The sequence below is a fragment of the Ostrea edulis genome, chromosome 1, assembly GCF_947568905.1.
Source record: "Ostrea edulis chromosome 1, xbOstEdul1.1, whole genome shotgun sequence".
NCBI classification, from domain to species: Eukaryota; Metazoa; Mollusca; class Bivalvia; order Ostreida; family Ostreidae; genus Ostrea; species Ostrea edulis.
This window is the reverse complement of record NC_079164.1, coordinates 23,102,237-23,119,477: the sequence shown is the minus strand read 5'-3', so window position 1 is coordinate 23,119,477 and position 17,241 is coordinate 23,102,237. Positions and strand designations below refer to the sequence as shown.

Genomic DNA, 17,241 nt, shown 5'->3' with positions numbered 1-17,241 from the left:
CTTCTTTTCTTCGGGGGGGGGGGGGGGGGGGCAACGGTAATAATTCCATTGTTTATAACATATGCAAATAAAGAAATTGGGGAGACTGCTTTCTTCCATTTTTCATTTATAGTGGTATTTAGGGTAAAGACAGAACTGCAAACATATATGCATGTATTCATGTAGAATTTGTATTAAAAAAATTATCTTTGGTAGTAAGTTTTTAACACCCCCTCCGAATTAAGAAATCATGAATTTTTTCGAACTTAGGAGAAAAGTTCCCCCTCCCCGATCTAGGATTTTGTAGAGTGGGCAAGTCACAGGACAAAACAATTTTTTTTCTCTAGTCAAGGATTTTTAACAAATTAAGTTATCTTCAGCATTGGTTACAAAAAGAGAATATTTTGCATTGAAAATAGAATTGGTGAAGAAAATGTGCGATTCTTCCCTTATAGTATAATTGCGACTCATATAAACTGCACAAAATAATATATCACATTATAAGTTAATCATCAACGTCACAGAAAAAATGAAATTGATGTTATTGTTAGATTCTGTTACTACACTTCTATAGCATTCTATTTTTAGATTTATTCCTCTTTAAAGATATCTCATAAATTTTATAAGATATCTTATTAAACTTACAAGATATCTTCTAAAGTTTATGAAATATATTAATTGTATCCTTTATAATTGGATATCTGATAAAAGATGATAAAATATGTTATATAGTTTATAAGTTATCTTCTAAAACATATATCTTATATCTTTTAAGATATCTCAAACTTAATAAGATATTTTATAAGATATCTCAAAAACGAAATTTTATAAGACATCTTGTTAACTTTATAATGTATCATATGAATTTACTTTTATAAGATATATATCATAAAACATATAAGATATCTTGCATGTATATTATAAGATATATCAAAGTTTGAGCTATATTTTTTTTTTAATTGTTTATGAGATATAAGATATGTAAGATAACTTATAAAGCTTGTGAGAAATCTTATAAAACATTTAAGATATTTTATGTTTTATAAGATATCTGTTAAACATTATATCATTTGATATACAAGATATCTTATAAAGCTTAGGAAATATCTTTCATAATTTATAATATATATCTTAAATATTTTATAAACTATATATTATATGAGATATATATCTTATAAGATTTATTAGATATCTTATCAGAAATAGAAGATATTTCATAAATTATATATGAAATCCTTAAAGGAATACCCGGTAGATACATTGTATAAATATGGTGTGCCATACACCTCACTTAGGAAGAAGCTAGATTAGCAGGATTTATACAATTATATGAATATATACATATTTTCTATATATCTTAAGAAATATCTGTGAAAAGCCTAATATGCATTTTCATAAATTTAAAACTTAACGTACTAATTTTACTCTTTATGCTAAAGCAATTCATCAGCAAATGTGAATTATTACTACGGTTGTGCTCTGCAATGCATGCAAGCAGGTAGTTATAGTTATACAGTATCAAAGTTGGTTAAGAAGTACTATATACAAGTTACTACTCATAAATGGAAATTCAATGGTTGAAAATTTTCCACATTTATTGAAATATACATAGTTTTCTTATCTATATGTATTGATCAGAAAGTAAGACAATGTTACACCACTGTATCTGCAAAAGTTTTTTTAAAGTCTTAAATATTAAAGAAATTAAACCTTTAGAGTGGAAAATTTTTACAATATGTCTATATATACATAAAATCAGATGCTGAAATTTTATAAAATTTAATTCAATATCAGTATACATGTATATAACAATTTCTTAAAATTCTTGGAAGTTATTTTTATAACTTTAGTCTGTGACATGCACTTTAGAGCATCCCAGATTACAGGATTTGAAGGTAGATCCTTAATGTAAACTGATGAATTCATTTAGGAATGTGCACTGCACACCAGCTATTTCCTCAAAATGAATCTCTGAAAGAAAAAAAAATCACAATGATCAATATAAGCTATCTAAATTTTATTTTCCAGTATGAAATATGAATACTGATTGATTGTCTTAATTACTCCTTCTAGATAACTATTCTGTTTCAATTTAGTATCAATAGCATTAAAGACAAGAGGCCACATTGCTCACATGAGTTACCTTGGCCCATATTTAAAGATTGTTCTTGTATATTTGCATGTAAAGCTTTGATCCTTGTCGTGGCCCCAACTTACCCCTGTAACTATGATTATTACAAAATTGAATCTGCACTATGTCAGGAAGTTTTCATGTGAATGTAAATTTCGTTGTCCCAATGGCTTCTTGAGAAAAAGATTTTCCCTATATATTTGTATGTTAAACTTTGATCCCCTATTGTGGCCACACCCTTCGCCTGGGGGGGGGGGGGGGGGGGGCATAATTTTAACAAACTTAAATCTGCACTATGTCAGCAAGCTTTGACATAAATGTAAGACTTTCTGGCCCAGTGATTCTTTTAAAAACATCAAAAGATTTTCCTTATATATTTTTATGTGAAATTTTGATCCCCCATTGTGGCCCCATCCTACCCCTGGGAGCTATGATTTTAACAAATTTGAATCTGCACTATGTCAGGGAGCTTTCATGTAAATATAAACTTTTGTCTTACTTTCTGGTCCATTGGTTCTTGAGAAGATGATATATTTTCCCTATATATTTGTATGTAAAACTTTGATCCCCAAGTGTTGCCCCATCCTACCCCCGGGGGCCATGATGTTATCAAACTTGAATCTGCACTATGTCAGAAAGCTTTCTTGTAAATTTGTGCTTTCCTGGCCCAGTGGTTCTTGAGAAGAAGATTTTTAAAAGATTTTCCCTATACCTTTGCATGTAAAACTTTGATCCCCTATTGTGGCCCCATCCTATCCCTAGGGGGTCATGATTTTAATAAACCTGAATCTACACTATGCCAGGAAGCTTGCTTGTAAATTTCAGCTCTTCTGAACCTGTGGTTCTTGAGAAGACTTTTAATGAACCCACCCTATTTTGTGATTATCTCCCCTGTGAAGGGTGGCAAGTTAGGCTGAAATTAACACTATGGTTCTGAAGAAGAAGTTGAAAAGGTTAAACAGATGGACTGATGACAGCAAAAAGTGATCAGAATTGCTCTTTCAAGCTTTCAGCTCATGTGAGCTAAAATCAATTTGGAATTTTTCCTTGCTATGTGATTTATCTCTACCTACACTGCATATACACTATGCCTATTTTACCAGAAAGAAAAATTTTAATTATAACTTTACATATATATTTTATGATTTTTTTTCAAAATAGATATTTAATATAATTAACATTTTATAGAAGAGAAAGAAAAATACCATAATCACAATTTGAAACTAAAGATTGTTTATTAGGAAATACAAATGTCTCCCTGAGCTCCCCAAATTGGAAGTTCTCCAAATGAAACTGCCCCTTATTGTACTGTATGGTATTGAGGAGAAAGCATGAGCAGAAGCATATAAGCATTTATGAACTCCGATAAGCCATATAGAAGTGTTCACAAATTATTTTATACCCTCCACCCCCTAAAATTTTAAGAAAATAATTGGATCTTCCTATCCCTACAATATATGCCAATCTGCAAATGGCATTGAAGTATTGTGAAAAGTTTAAGTCTAACTCTGATAATCCATATCAGAGGAGAAGCATTCACAAGCTATTTAAACATCTTCCACCCCTCTTAGATCCACTATAACTTTTAGGAAAATAATTGGATCCTCCCGTCCCAACAATATGCACATCTCCATATGGCATTGAAGCATTGTACAAAGTTTCAAGTCTAGCGGATAAGCCATATACGGTAGGAGGAGAAGCGTTCACAAGAATTTGTGACAGACAGATGGACAGACAGAAAATACAAAAACAATGTCTCGATCCCCCTGGAAGAGGGGAGACATAATAAACTAACTGTAACACCATGCTTCAAAATACTAACGATTTATACTAAGACACTGAATACTTACAATTTACACATGCAAGACACAGTACTATTTGATGGGCAGCAATTAAAACATGGCTTCTAAAAGGAAAAAAATCATGCACTTACTTAGTATGTAACAAAAAATGTAATATTATGAAATTATACGATTTGTCAGTAATTAAGATTCAGTATTCCATGAAACAGTGTGTGTCATCTGCAAGTGTACTATATACTCAACCAAGACAGAAATACAGGCAAAGTGATAGCATAAGCAATAATGTATCTCTTCATGAAAATATTTCTAAGATCTGCTACATGTATAATTATTAGCTTAATTCTTATAATCTTAAATTTTTTGACTTGTATCTGATGAAAGTTTTGAGGTAGAAATTGTGTTTGTGCCTTTGTATGCATGTACATAATTTGTAAATGTAGTTGTACCCCTAAGTAGATTTTACATAATAAAACACTGAACACATATACATGTACTTCATAAGTTCTGTTACATGTACATATACAACCATGCATAAAAAGATGTTTAAATACTATAACAATTTTTTAAGAAAGAAAATTATCTGCATGCAGTGTATAGCTTGGTTAAAAATTTAAGGACAGATAAAATGATCTCGCTTTGTAGACAGAATAATCTCCTTTAAAATCTTGAAAACATAATCATTACATTCAATTATAGGAAGATGTGATACCTTGACAAATCTAGGATTCCTTTGAGGATCTCAAAATATATTTGTTCAAAGGGTGGTGAATCACTCAAAGTCCCCAAAAAGTACACTGAAAGCAGACACATGCACAAATATGTATTATGATTTGAAATTTAGGCTAAAAATATAAATTGCTGTGCAAGTCAAAATAATGGCAAGAGAAAAAGAATCCCACTTCTCTATGATACACTTCCTTGTATTGAGGTGTACCGAAGACGAGTCGAATATACCAGTCTAATTTCAATTCAGATTGGAACATATAATTCGTAACTTTTTTCTTTAACTGTAAACAATTAAGTTTTAATATTCTGATCACAATCTCCATTTAAACAAATTAATTGTGTCTTATTGAACTTATTTTCACTTGTCAATGAAACTTTTAGATTTAGTTTGATTAAAATTCCTTATTATAGATAAAATTGAATTACAGATGTCAAACAATGTTTCTTCAATGATCTCTTCAACAATATATGTTTATTTTAAAAACTAAGGGTAGTGTGTTTAATTTTTGGTCAGAAACACAATATTTATTTGATGCCTTGATTTATGCTTTTAAATTTTCAAAACTCCATCAACATGCAATATAATAAACATTTTGATCAGTTACAATTGTATTTAATTCACAATTTTTTTTTACAATTTAAGGCAATTCAGTTAATGGGATTTAACTCATCGAAGTTAAATCGGTTTATCAAAGCTAAATATCATTATTTATCACTACTCTGTATTACCGGGATATTTCCGGATGCCAGCTATCCTCTATTCGGGTATTAGTGAGGTCAAAATTACGTCACGACCACCGTACAAGATTCCCCAGCAGTTGGCACATGGAAATTCAAGAGGTAAGACGGAAAATTTATGTAAGTCTCGGAGTATAAAAAAGAAAGAAAAGAAATAATTTAAAAATGTTGTAGCTACAACAAGAACGTTAGGCCCCTAGCGTTAATTTGGTATTTTTGTCTGTACCAATTTTGTATCTGTGTATTACGGTAAATTCAAAAAAAAAATTGAATTTAATTTACCTCAATTTCCTTTGCACTGTGATTGATTAAATTTAAATTGCATATTGTTGGAGAACAAAATGCCAAAGAGAAAGGGAGAAGCGCAACCTTCGTCTAGGGGAAGAAAGAGGAGAATCCCCGCTACTGTGACTGTGAGTGAGCCCGAGCGTATTGACGATCAGGGCCAGGCCGCGGGTGTTAATGACAACCCTCCTCCACGCTTTACTGACGAACAGATGCAGCAAATCACAGATGCTATCTCTGCGGGCATGACGGCCAGTGTAACCAAGGCCCCCATTCCAGTCCGGGCCACAGACGCAAGTGTGAATTGCGAGTCTACTCCTCCAGGTAATGCAGACTTGGACTTTATTTTCAATGAAACTGGGGGTAATAGTTACTCGTCTGAGCAAGCTGCTAGTTATAGTCTCGAGCTGGGCTACAATGTGCCCAACAAAATGAAAGTGCAAATTTCTAATGGGCAATATGTCAATCTAGCCAAATTAATGCATAATTACTCTGACCCCGATGATGAAACCCAATACATAGCACTTCAAGATGGTAACTTAGCAATGGCCAAAAATCTAAGGTCAAATCTATCACAGATATCCAAGTCTGGACAGATTTATTCCTTGTTTACGCTTCAATATTTGCCACTGTGCATCCAGAATGCACCACTTCATTATTTAAGTATATGCATACAATTCGTTTGGGGGCGAGCAGGTCACCTGGTTTGGGCTGGCGTGATTATGATATTCAGTTTCGTTTAAAGAAAGAGCAAAACCCCGGTATGTCATTTGCTAGTGTCGATCAGGAACTGTGGTTGTTCTATATGCAAGCCCCCTTGGTACCCCCCAGTAACAAGAACAGGGACCAAATCAACAAGTGTTACGATTTCAATTTCCGGGGAAATTGTCAAAAGAAGCCCTGTCCATATAAACATCTCTGTATGCGATGTTCACGCAATCATCCCTCTATCAAGTGTTTTTCATCAACCCCCCATTCAAATCGTTTCAGTTCTGGACCCAACACGCCACAGACATCTGGACGTGTCCCACAATCGACACCCAGCAATCCAAAATCAGACCAGTCATTTAGACATTAATACCATAGCAACTACGCCAATACAAACTGCACATTTAGAAAATTATTTAAAGCATTACCCGGATAAAAGTACAGCAGGGGAACTATTCCAAGGGTTTTCACTAGGTTTTCGACTTGCTTACAATGGTCCAAGATATGCGACAGTTTGTCGTAACCTTCGATCATTGGAGGGGCTTAAAGATCAAGCAATTGAATTAATAAGGAAATCCATCTAGACAGAGTGGCGGGACCATTCCCCATTCCCCCTTTGTCTAACCTCAGGTTATCGCCAGTCGGGTTAGTCCCCAAGAAGGATGGATCATTTAGGCTTATTCATCATCTATCATACCCCACAGGATCCAGCGTTAACGACTACATTGATAAAGATTGTTGCTCAGTAACTTATACGTCTTTTGACCAGGCCCTCAATATGTTGGCTAAGTTAAGAAAGGGGGCCCTCATAGCACGTCTTGATATTAAAAGTGCATTTAGACTTCTGTCAATACACCCATCTGATTTTAACCTGTTGGGATTTAAAGTTCAAAGCAATGTCTACATTGATATGTGCTTACCATTTGGCTGTGCAATCAGTTGTGCTAAGTTTGAAAAGTTTTCTACTTTTTTAGAATGGACTCTAAAGGAAAAGTCTGCAAGTGACAATGTGGTACATTATTTAGATGACTTTTTGTTAGCAGGGAGACCTGGTACCACAGACTGTGTAAACCTCATGTTGTGTTTTTGTTCTATCTGCTCAGATCTAGGTGTACCTTTGGCACATGAAAAGACAATAGGTCCTACATCAGTCCTGACCTATCTAGGCTCAGAAATTGACACTATCCAAATGACTATTAAGATCCCACAAGACAAGTTAGGTCAGCTTAAGACTGAGTTGCTAGGTTTGTTGTCCAAAAAGAGGGCAACACTAAAGGAATTGCAAAAGCTTACAGGGTTATTGAACTTTTGCATTAGAGCTATACCTGCTGGCAGGGCATTTGTTCGTCGTCTGTATGATGCTACCCGAGGTCTATCAAGGCCACACCACAGACGTAGAATTACAAATGAAATGAAAAAAGACATTCACACTTGGCTACTGTTTTTGGATTTCTTCAATGGGATAACTTCTTATCAGCTGGTTGACGACTTCTGACCTTGACCTGCCATTGTTTACAGACAGTGCTGGTTGTCCAGACCTTGGGTGTGGCGCCGTGTTCAATTCTCATTGGGCTTATATGCTATGGCCGCAGGAATGGAAACATTCCAACATATTCAGGCAGGTCACCTTTTTAGAGTTAGTTCCCATAGTTATGGCATTCACCATTTGGGGTGATAGATTCCAAGGCAGAAAGGTCATCTTACACACTGATAATAACGCTTTGGTATCAATATTGAATTCTAAAACTTCCAAATCCAAGCTCATAATGCATTTACTTAGACCCCTAGTCTTGCAGGGATTATTACATAGCATATTATTCAGTGGAAAACACATAGAGGGTGTTAAAAACATTAAAGCAGACTCTCTTTCCCGACAGCAATGGTCAATATTCATAGAGTCATTTCCAGGGGCCGACAAGCTGCCGTCGCAGGTGCCTTTGGTTTTTCACCAGCTGATCTGCAGCATAGATCTCAAGAATTGCTGAGCCACTCCTTAGCAGACAATACTAAGAAATTGTACAGTTCTGGGCTTCACACGTTCAATGCATTTAGAACAACTCACAACTATCAGATTACTTGGCCTCCGACCACATGCCAACTTGCCCATTTTATTGCATTCTTATCCCTTCGCAAGTTTAGCCCCAATACCATCAAGTCCTATCTGGCTGCAATTTCCTTTTATTGTAAAATTTCCAACATCACAGACACAACCCAAACCTTCGTAGTGAAGAAAATTTTTTCCGGCTCATGTCGCACTAAGGTTCAAGTAGACGAGCGAAAGCCCTTATCTATAGACATGCTACACAGAATGGTCAACATGCTCCCATCAGTTTGCTCATCACAGTGTGAAGCCACTCTTTTTGTTGCTGTCTTCACTACGGCATTTTGGGGTTTTTTTCGCATGGGCGAGCTGGTTCAAAATAGTGTCAGGGAAGTCGGGCATGCTATTCAGTTTGAAGATGTTGGGTTTTTAGCATCATGTAACACCATCAGAATTTCACTAAAGCATTCAAAAACTGACCAGCAAGGTAAGGGGGCAATCATAACCTTGCGCCCAACATTTAAGGCCATTTGTCCAGTTGAATCGCTGAAGTCGTTTTTGCTAATTAGGCCTGGCTGTTTTGGTTCCTTTTTTTGCCACATTGGGGGAACTCCTGTCACTAACTATCAGGTTAGGGCGATACTTACGATGCTCATCACCAAGTTGGGTTTAGACAGTAAAGTGTACAACACTCACTCTTTTCGCATCGGTGCTGCCACAAATGCTTGGGTTCAAGGCAAGACTGAAGATGAGATAGCAGCAGGAGGCAGGTGGAAGTCAAAATGCATGTATAAATACATCAGATGTTGAAGTTGTCTCTTGGCCTAATTTTTGTACGTGCCTTAATCAATATTTACCCTTTTATTACTATTTTGCCTTCATTTGTAAGCAATTCAATTTTACATATCATTGTAGATCACAAGCGGATTTGGATTGTAGGATCCTCACTAATTAAACATGCTTTTTTGCATGCCCGCTCTTCTTCATTTGGGGCTAATCTGCAATTACTTAGACACAACGCTTCAGTGTTTTGGCAAGGGAAGGGGGCATGAAATGGAAGCAAGTCTACCCCCAGGTAAAGACTCTTTTGAAAATCGAGGAATCACCACACTACCTCCTAATACATTGCGGGGGGAATGACATTGGGCAAGGGGATACAGGTGTTATGCTTCGCAATCGTATTAAAAAGGACCTAGTCAAACTGCACAAATTGCTACCTACAACTACAATAGTCTGGTCTCAGGTCTTACCAAGGGTGCATTGGCGAGGGGAACGGGACCATCTCGCTGTAGAGAGGGCTAGGGTGAGACTTAATAGCTGCATTGCAACCTTCATACTCGGGTTAGGAGGGAAGTACATACGATACCCAGAGCTTAAAATCACAAGCCCTGATCTTTTCAAGGATCAAGTTCATTTAAGTATTTTGGGCAATTGTCTGTTTCTCCACCGAATACAACAAGCATTTCAGTATTTTCTGTCGGATCCACTAGCATCTGTAACCCCCAATGTTGGTGGTCTTGATCCATAGCTGCTCTAGTGTTGTTGTTTTGGGGTTTTTTTTAGGGTGGGTGGGTCTGGCAATCATTTCATGGATAGGCAACTATGAGTACTCATTCACTGGGGCAATACTTAAATCTGAGTTTTGGCGATTGGCTCTTGCATGGTTTTTAGTTGTGGTGTTCTTGATTGATGATGTATCACACGAACATGTCAAGGAGCGCCTGGTTATGAAAAATTGTTGTTGGCCCCCTTTTTGCATCTATGTATATATTGCACACTAAATTGTTATCTGAGTGTTCACTGATTGATGATGTGATCACATTTTGTTAAGGGATGCCCATTTTAAGCAAAATTGTTGCTGGCTCCCTTTTTTGTACACATTGCATATTGTACTATTTTTTGAGTGTTTACTGAGTGACACTTGATCTGATTTTGTTTAGGGATGCCTATTGAAGTAGAATTGCTGGCACCCTTTGTGGCATTATTACACACTCATTCCTATTTGTAGGAGTCACTGATTGATGACGTGGTCATTTTTGTTGAGGGGAGATGCCCAATCAAGCAATCTGTGGTTGCCCCCCCCCTTTTTTTGCATTTACATAGTGCATAGTAATCAGTTAATACTTGCTATTGTTTGTGTTTTGGTATTCATTTGTCATATTTGTGCTTACGGGCATCTATATGAGGTTATTGCCCTGTAATTCATTGTTGGTTTCGCTGGGGTGCTCATAGAAAGATAGTTTTTATTAGACAATTTAGTTTTACATATGTGTATTTGGGACTGATAGCACCAGCCTATTAAGGGGGTTAATCTTTTTGTCCCATTACTGCCACTGCTTTGGGGAGGGTTGACTCTACTGGTGGCGCAGTCTATGCAGTAGCTGCATAGTCTAGTGGCGATATTTAGCTTGCCAGTAGACCTCGCCTGGATTTTTCATTCATTTAATTGATATTCCAAGTATAAATGAACATTATCTAATATTTTCCTGGGTGAACATCTGGTCCCAGGGTTCACTTCAGGTTATGTTTTTCTCCTTGTACTTGCACTAGTTATGAGCAGCCGTGATCATTAGCGCCAATAAATCTAATAACCTTACCTACGAGTCTGTCTTTGTTCTGTGCATACTAGTTTGCTTAACCCTGCATTTACCATATTTTGTCTTGGATAATGGGATTTAACTCATCGAAGTTAAATCGGTTTATCAAAGCTAAATATCATTATTTATCACTACTCTGTATTACCGGTATATTTCCGGATGCCAGCTATCCTCTATTCGGGTATTAGTGAGGTCAAAATTACGTCACGACCACCGTGCAAGATTCCCCAGCAGTTGGCACATGGAATTTCACCCATCCAGCCCTCCCCATTTACAAAAATTGTATATACATGTATTTGAATTTGTTGTCGGTGGTTTTTGGCTTTGTTTTTTTTTTTTACAGGCAAGATCCTTGGTGGTGAGCCATTCCTACGTCACGGCTGCCGTTTCCGAGTGGGGCGATATTTAGCTTGCCAGTAGACCTCGCCTGGATTTTTCATTCATTTAATTGATATTCCAAGTATAAATGAACATTATCTAATATTTTCCTGGGTGAACATCTGGTCCCAGGGTTCACTTCAGGTTATGTTTTTCTCCTTGTACTTGCACTAGTTATGAGCAGCCGTGATCATTAGCGCCAATAAATCTAATAACCTTACCTACGAGTCTGTCTTTGTTCTGTGCATACTAGTTTGCTTAACCCTGCATTTACCATATTTTGTCTTGGATAAATATTTAGCACAAACTAAAACATGTAAAATAATTAACATTGCACAGTCAGCTTTTCATTAAAGGGAGCTTATAATTACAAAATTCTTTACTTTAGGTTAAATAATACTCAGTGCACACTATGATCCTAACTTGGCCAAACTTGAAAAAAAAAATCCATGTAATATGATCATGTAAAATAATTTCTTCTCCTAAATTTCTAGAACAGCTTCTGGATGATCACAGCTCAATTTTTATTTCTGAGACTTATAACTGTTTAATTATGTTGCGAAATGTAATACTAAAAATGAAACAGCAAAGGTTTCTTACAGACAAAATATAGTTGATGTATATTAAAACAATAGTTAATTACAGTGTAGTGCAATGTAATCCTAATTGTGATTCAATTATTTGATTTCAGATTTTAAATGTTTGTACAGATTGTCCTCTAACATACAGATACATGACTAATCTAAATATGAAAAAGATTATTGATATTATTACATGTGTGTTTCTGTAATTATAAGTTTGTAATTGGAATAAGTAAATCTAAATTAATTAAAAAGATCAGAAATGCATGTAGGTATTTCATTCATAAAAGGAGAATTGTTTTTTTTGTTGTTGTTTTTTTAGAAATGACTTATGAAAATATGTACTGCTTATAATGTATCAATAAAGGAAAAAGTTATGATGTATATCCATGTATATTGTCCCGTCATATTAATATATGTGTTAATGATTAATATATATCATAAATGCTTGCATAAATAAACATTAGTAATACATGTGTGTGGTTACAGAAACTCAGAGCTATAAACTGCCAATCTGTAAATGAGTATGAGACCTGCACCACTCAGGAATTTTAAATGTTTTCTACTATGATTTTATATAAATCAAAGACTGTGATATTTTGCTACATATAAGAAGATTGATGCATGATCTGATAAAAAGATTTAATTAATGCATTGTCCACTGGTGTCTAATATGCTAATTTTTTACCAGATTTAATATACATGTTATAAATGACAATTACAACCCTGCATTAGATACAGGGAGGATCCTGTTAAATATAATGCACTGTCCCCTGATGTCCTTTGCAGTTTTGTGATCAACTTTTAAAATTATCACTGGTACATTATATACTTTGGCAATGGTTACTATATATATACACATGTATACATCTAGTCATGTTCTAATTTCCAATTATTGTTGCTTTCCCTCCACTTAAAAACAATCCATAATTGGTCACCTTTGAGCGTACATACATGTAGTGTATGAAAAGGGTGCTATATAAATATGGTATTATTATTATTAAATCATATCATATAAGGAAAAGTTGGAATTTTTCATTTACATATGTACCAAATGATAATCATACAAATACATGTCGTATACTTTTCATTCATTCTAATTTTCTTAGGTGTGCTGCATGCATCAATGAGTTTAATTATCAAAATCTTTACATATCAAAAAATTATGAATGGGTAGTATACACACCCCCTGGTCACCACAATAGATCCAATCAATAAAATTTACTTTCTTCATAAAATAAATTCACTTTATCTATACTGCTAGATTAGGAAAATGATTATGTTTCCATCAAAGAACTATTAAGTTTAGAAGTTTTAAGATACTTGCAATGCATCTTTCGTTGCTTGTAACATGCACATTCACAGATACATACATGTATATACCTCAAACATGAAACAGACTATAATATTTTCTGCGTGGAAATGGTAAATTGTATGCAACATTTCAGTGTTTGATAAACTGAACACAATCCCTATGCAACATTAAAATTTAATTATGGCATTTGAAATAGAAAGATGTCCTCTCAATATTTTTTTCCACGATAATCAAGACTTCTTTCAAAGTTGGCCTAGGTCCAAATCTAAGGACGATAACTCTTTCTTACCATTTCTTATTTAAGCTTTATTAGCTGATGGCATTAGGAAAATAATGCATTGGTACGTAGATCTATATATTGCAAAAACGAATAAAGCACAATATACCATAATTTCTAATTGATACTTACATTAACACTGGAATTCCTTAAAGCACATCCATATCCGGTAGAAAATTCACCGGGTCTCAGGTAGCTCGCGTTGGAGTCTCGGAGCAGCGAGATTATATTTCATTCGATAGTCTTTGATTTTACGCTCTACTTAACACCGATAAAGAATATGTTCCGAACACGTTAGTAGGGGTGTAGATGGTTTCGTGTTTAAATGTTTCATAATCATATTTTACTGAAAGTGATCGGATTCTAGCAGCATTCTTGATAAAATATGGGTATTTTACCGTCATTATCGTAAGTTAGATGAAATCATGGGGTAGTGTGTTACTTTTCCCGTTTTCTATTAAATTCACGATTTTCCCCAAAATTTTGTTTTTCACTTATAATGATCAAATAACCATAAAATCAATTGTTTTTATTAAATCAGTTGTACTTCAATCGGCCCAAATCGGCCATGTGGCACATAAGTGGTTAATAACGTTTAGATAACGTTGTTATGCTACCTGGGAACGTAGTAATCCGTAGTCAAAATCAGTTTATAAAAAATTGATATGTTTTATATCTGAAAACCCTTGAAAAATTATCATACAATTTCAATCTTATCAACCACTCTGGTATGCTTTTTAAGATATGATAAAAATCTAACTGTTGGGCTTTAAGGTAACATATACATGTATAGAGAAAACGTCGTAATATTCATCAAGTATGTTCGTTAGCTGGAATTGAAATTTGTACTAGACTCGTCTGGAATAGGAACGTCTAACGATACAAAGATATGTCTTCTGTAGGGCCAGAAAGTCGATATACAATGTACCAAACAGACACGTTCATTAAATCAAAATTATGTATTTAAAATGATTTTTGGAATGATATAATCCTCAGGCAACTGCATATTCAAAACTTCAATTGAATGGAAGTTGGACAAGTGAACCGAGACTAAAGAACCTTCGGACTAGTGGGCGGGCCCCTCTTGTGAAACTATCTGAGCGTTTGAATTATCAATATGTGGTGTTTTAACTGCTGCACCAGAACCATGTATGATAAAGAACTAGGAATTCCTATGGCGCCAAAACTAGTGAAAGGACCATTGTGCAAGGTATATACCAAAGGGAGTCTTATTACCTAGTCTGATCAAAGATTATTCGAGCTTAGGGGACAACAAATTGGTTGTCAATTTTAGTCCATCCATATGTATATCGTGAAAGGTGAAGATAACGAACAGCGATCAATCTCATAACTCTGTTAATATATTTTGGAGGTGTGTTGAATCAACCAATCAAATTAAATACCGATATTTTGGTAGGCCTTATTCTGACGTTACAAACATCATCATGTGTCTTTACCAGACTCTCTGCTCGTCGGAGATTTATGGAGACAGCTGAGCGTCTGGTTCCACGAGACTACGGATTTATCAATTGCAAGACCTATTTACCAATTTCTTAATTCCCCCAAAGTACACATCATAACATGCACATTAAAATAATATCGTTGCACACTGTGCAAACATATGCACCTGGAACTCGTATCATTAGCTGAGCGATTTTAATTTTCTTTCTTCTTTCAAATTTGATTTACAGTGGTCATTTTCATTTACATGGTAATATACAGAGCCGTTTTCAATTCATTTTTGAATGAATGCGTATAATGAGGAGGGGAATTTCTCTGTATACATGGGTTTTTTTTTCTATCTTCGTGACCAGGTAGTGTATTTGATATTTCAATTCTCTTCTTGACCATCCATAATTACTTTGTGTGTGTGTGTATGTATATATATAAAGTCAAAAACTCAAATCCAATACTCAAATTTTATCTATAGCGCTTTCGCCCTGCGGGCTCGTCAGTAGATTTTTAAGGACATGCGGGACGATGTGGCCAAAAATAACTCGTCAATGAATATTTGTTCTTTTTTTTTTTCATGAAGCACCATCAGGATGTCCTGTACAATGTGTATAAATTTCATAACCACTTTCTAGGTATACAAGGGAGATAATAAGCTTTGAATAACTCCCCTTTTCGAAAATTGTGAATTTTACAAGATCATTCCGATTTTCATTTCAAAAAAATAATTTTATAGAATTTTTATATATATCTTTTACAATAATCTTTAAAATATATACAAAATATAAAATAAATAATAATAACATGCTTAAAAATAACCGTATAATAAGAAATTGGGAAAATTGAAGGATTTGGGGTGGAAATTTGTACTCAAAAACAGGGCAGTCCAGATACTAAATGAAGCACTGCTCAAAAACTTGTCAATGAATTTTTTTGCAAACACTGCAATTAAAAGCTATTTATATACCTAACTTCCTGTAAAAATATGAAGGGGTGAAGCTAATCTTGATTTTGAGGTAGGCGTCCTTGAAGTTATACATTGATACGTTCACTTGGGGTTAGGCTTGGCGAAATATTTGTTATTAATAACTTTCAAGCTTATATTCGTATCATATACAACTACTGTTAAAAGTAATGGGGGAGAGGATAGTCTCAATTTATATGCACTACATTTTTTTTTACAATGCTCACTGTCAAAGACGGGGGGGGGGGGGGGGGGGGGGGGGGGGGGGGGCAGCCCAATTCATTGTGCCTGATTTGGAATACATTGTTAGAAACTATATTTGTTTTGAAACTATTGAAATATAAAGAATTTTCATGATTATGGAACAATAATTGAGTTAATGAAAACAAATTAAGATTATAATATTTTTTAAATACACATGTATATATCATACATGACTTTGGACAAAACGTCTAGCTCTACAATTCTTCTTCCTTCAAACCACGGGTTTAGATCTAGTTAACGTCAATATAAGCTACTACTTCGTTTACAAGATCAACAGTACTTCCGCGGCCAGGTTAGCTAGTGTCGCTTATGACTCGGGTCGTCTCCATCCTATTTTTAAAGGAATTTATGTGTCGCACACGTTGTGACTTTGCACTCTTTTCTTTTTCACACGTCTCCTTCTCGATTACCGACGTGTATCATATTTATTACATTAGTTACCATTTTCGCAGCAGTGTTTCGTAAAGTTAGTAAAAATAATTTGTAATTTAAAATAGTTTGAGAAAAAAGCGTACTTAGATTTACATGAAAATGCTTGGGAAAATTAAACACTCCTAGCATGGACGTTAAGATTTGACAAAAAGTATCGATCTTCGGCATATGGGGGGGGGGGGGGGGTAGGGGGTATTTTTCGCAAACAATGATCGATTATAAAAGCACCAGAATAATTCGTATGTTTCCCAAGCAAGATTCGGTAGAAATGTGTGTCCAGTTCTAGTTTCACACTACTATAGTAAATACCAACAAACGATCAGCATTCTATACTAGCTTGCACCGGGTCATTGTTTACGTACGATTGACTTTCTTTTTGTAAATGCCTAGATTCAAATCGCATGTACATGTAGTAGCGATTTAGGTGACTAATAGGCTATATACTATCAAAATTACTGTGGCGCATACTGTATGTACATAATATATATGCAATGCATATGAAAAGGGAGACTTGTAATCAATATGAAATAGAAATAAAAATTATCATTTGACAAGAATTCAATCAACAGAT

The 17,241-nt window shown here is 34.9% G+C and overlaps 2 protein-coding genes and 1 long non-coding RNA gene across 3 annotated transcripts in view; 1 reads left to right on the top strand and 2 right to left on the bottom strand.

The window, feature by feature from the left end:
* LOC130051273 (low-density lipoprotein receptor-related protein 4-like) overlaps positions 1–17,241 on the bottom strand; it is a 160,410-nt gene that overhangs the window by 35,039 nt on the left and 108,130 nt on the right. The gene's annotated exons all lie outside the window — the stretch shown is intronic.
* Positions 1,743–13,883, bottom strand: LOC130051282 (uncharacterized). The gene is made up of 4 exons (XR_008799720.1): positions 13,691–13,883; positions 4,622–4,706; positions 3,961–4,016; positions 1,743–1,950 (listed from the first exon to the last, which is right to left on the bottom strand). It is a non-coding gene; the product is annotated as an uncharacterized LOC130051282 (long non-coding RNA).
* Positions 5,004–14,762, top strand: LOC130051280 (uncharacterized). Its single transcript, XM_056153088.1, has 2 exons — positions 5,004–5,985; positions 14,555–14,762. The coding sequence occupies exons 1-2, from the start codon at positions 5,718–5,720 to the stop codon at positions 14,599–14,601; spliced, it is 315 nt and encodes a 104-aa protein (XP_056009063.1). The 5' UTR covers positions 5,004–5,717; the 3' UTR covers positions 14,602–14,762.

What these genes read in the sequence shown, in the direction of transcription:
- LOC130051280 (XM_056153088.1), top strand. Translation starts at nt 5,718, where the DNA reads ATGCCAAAGAGAAAGGGAGAAGCGCAACCTTCGTCTAGGGGAAGAAAG. An exon ending in TTGCGAGTCTACTCCTCCAG is followed by an intron (nt 5,986 to 14,554) that starts GTAATGCAGACT and finishes TATAATCCTCAG; the next exon opens with GCAACTGCATATTCAAAACT.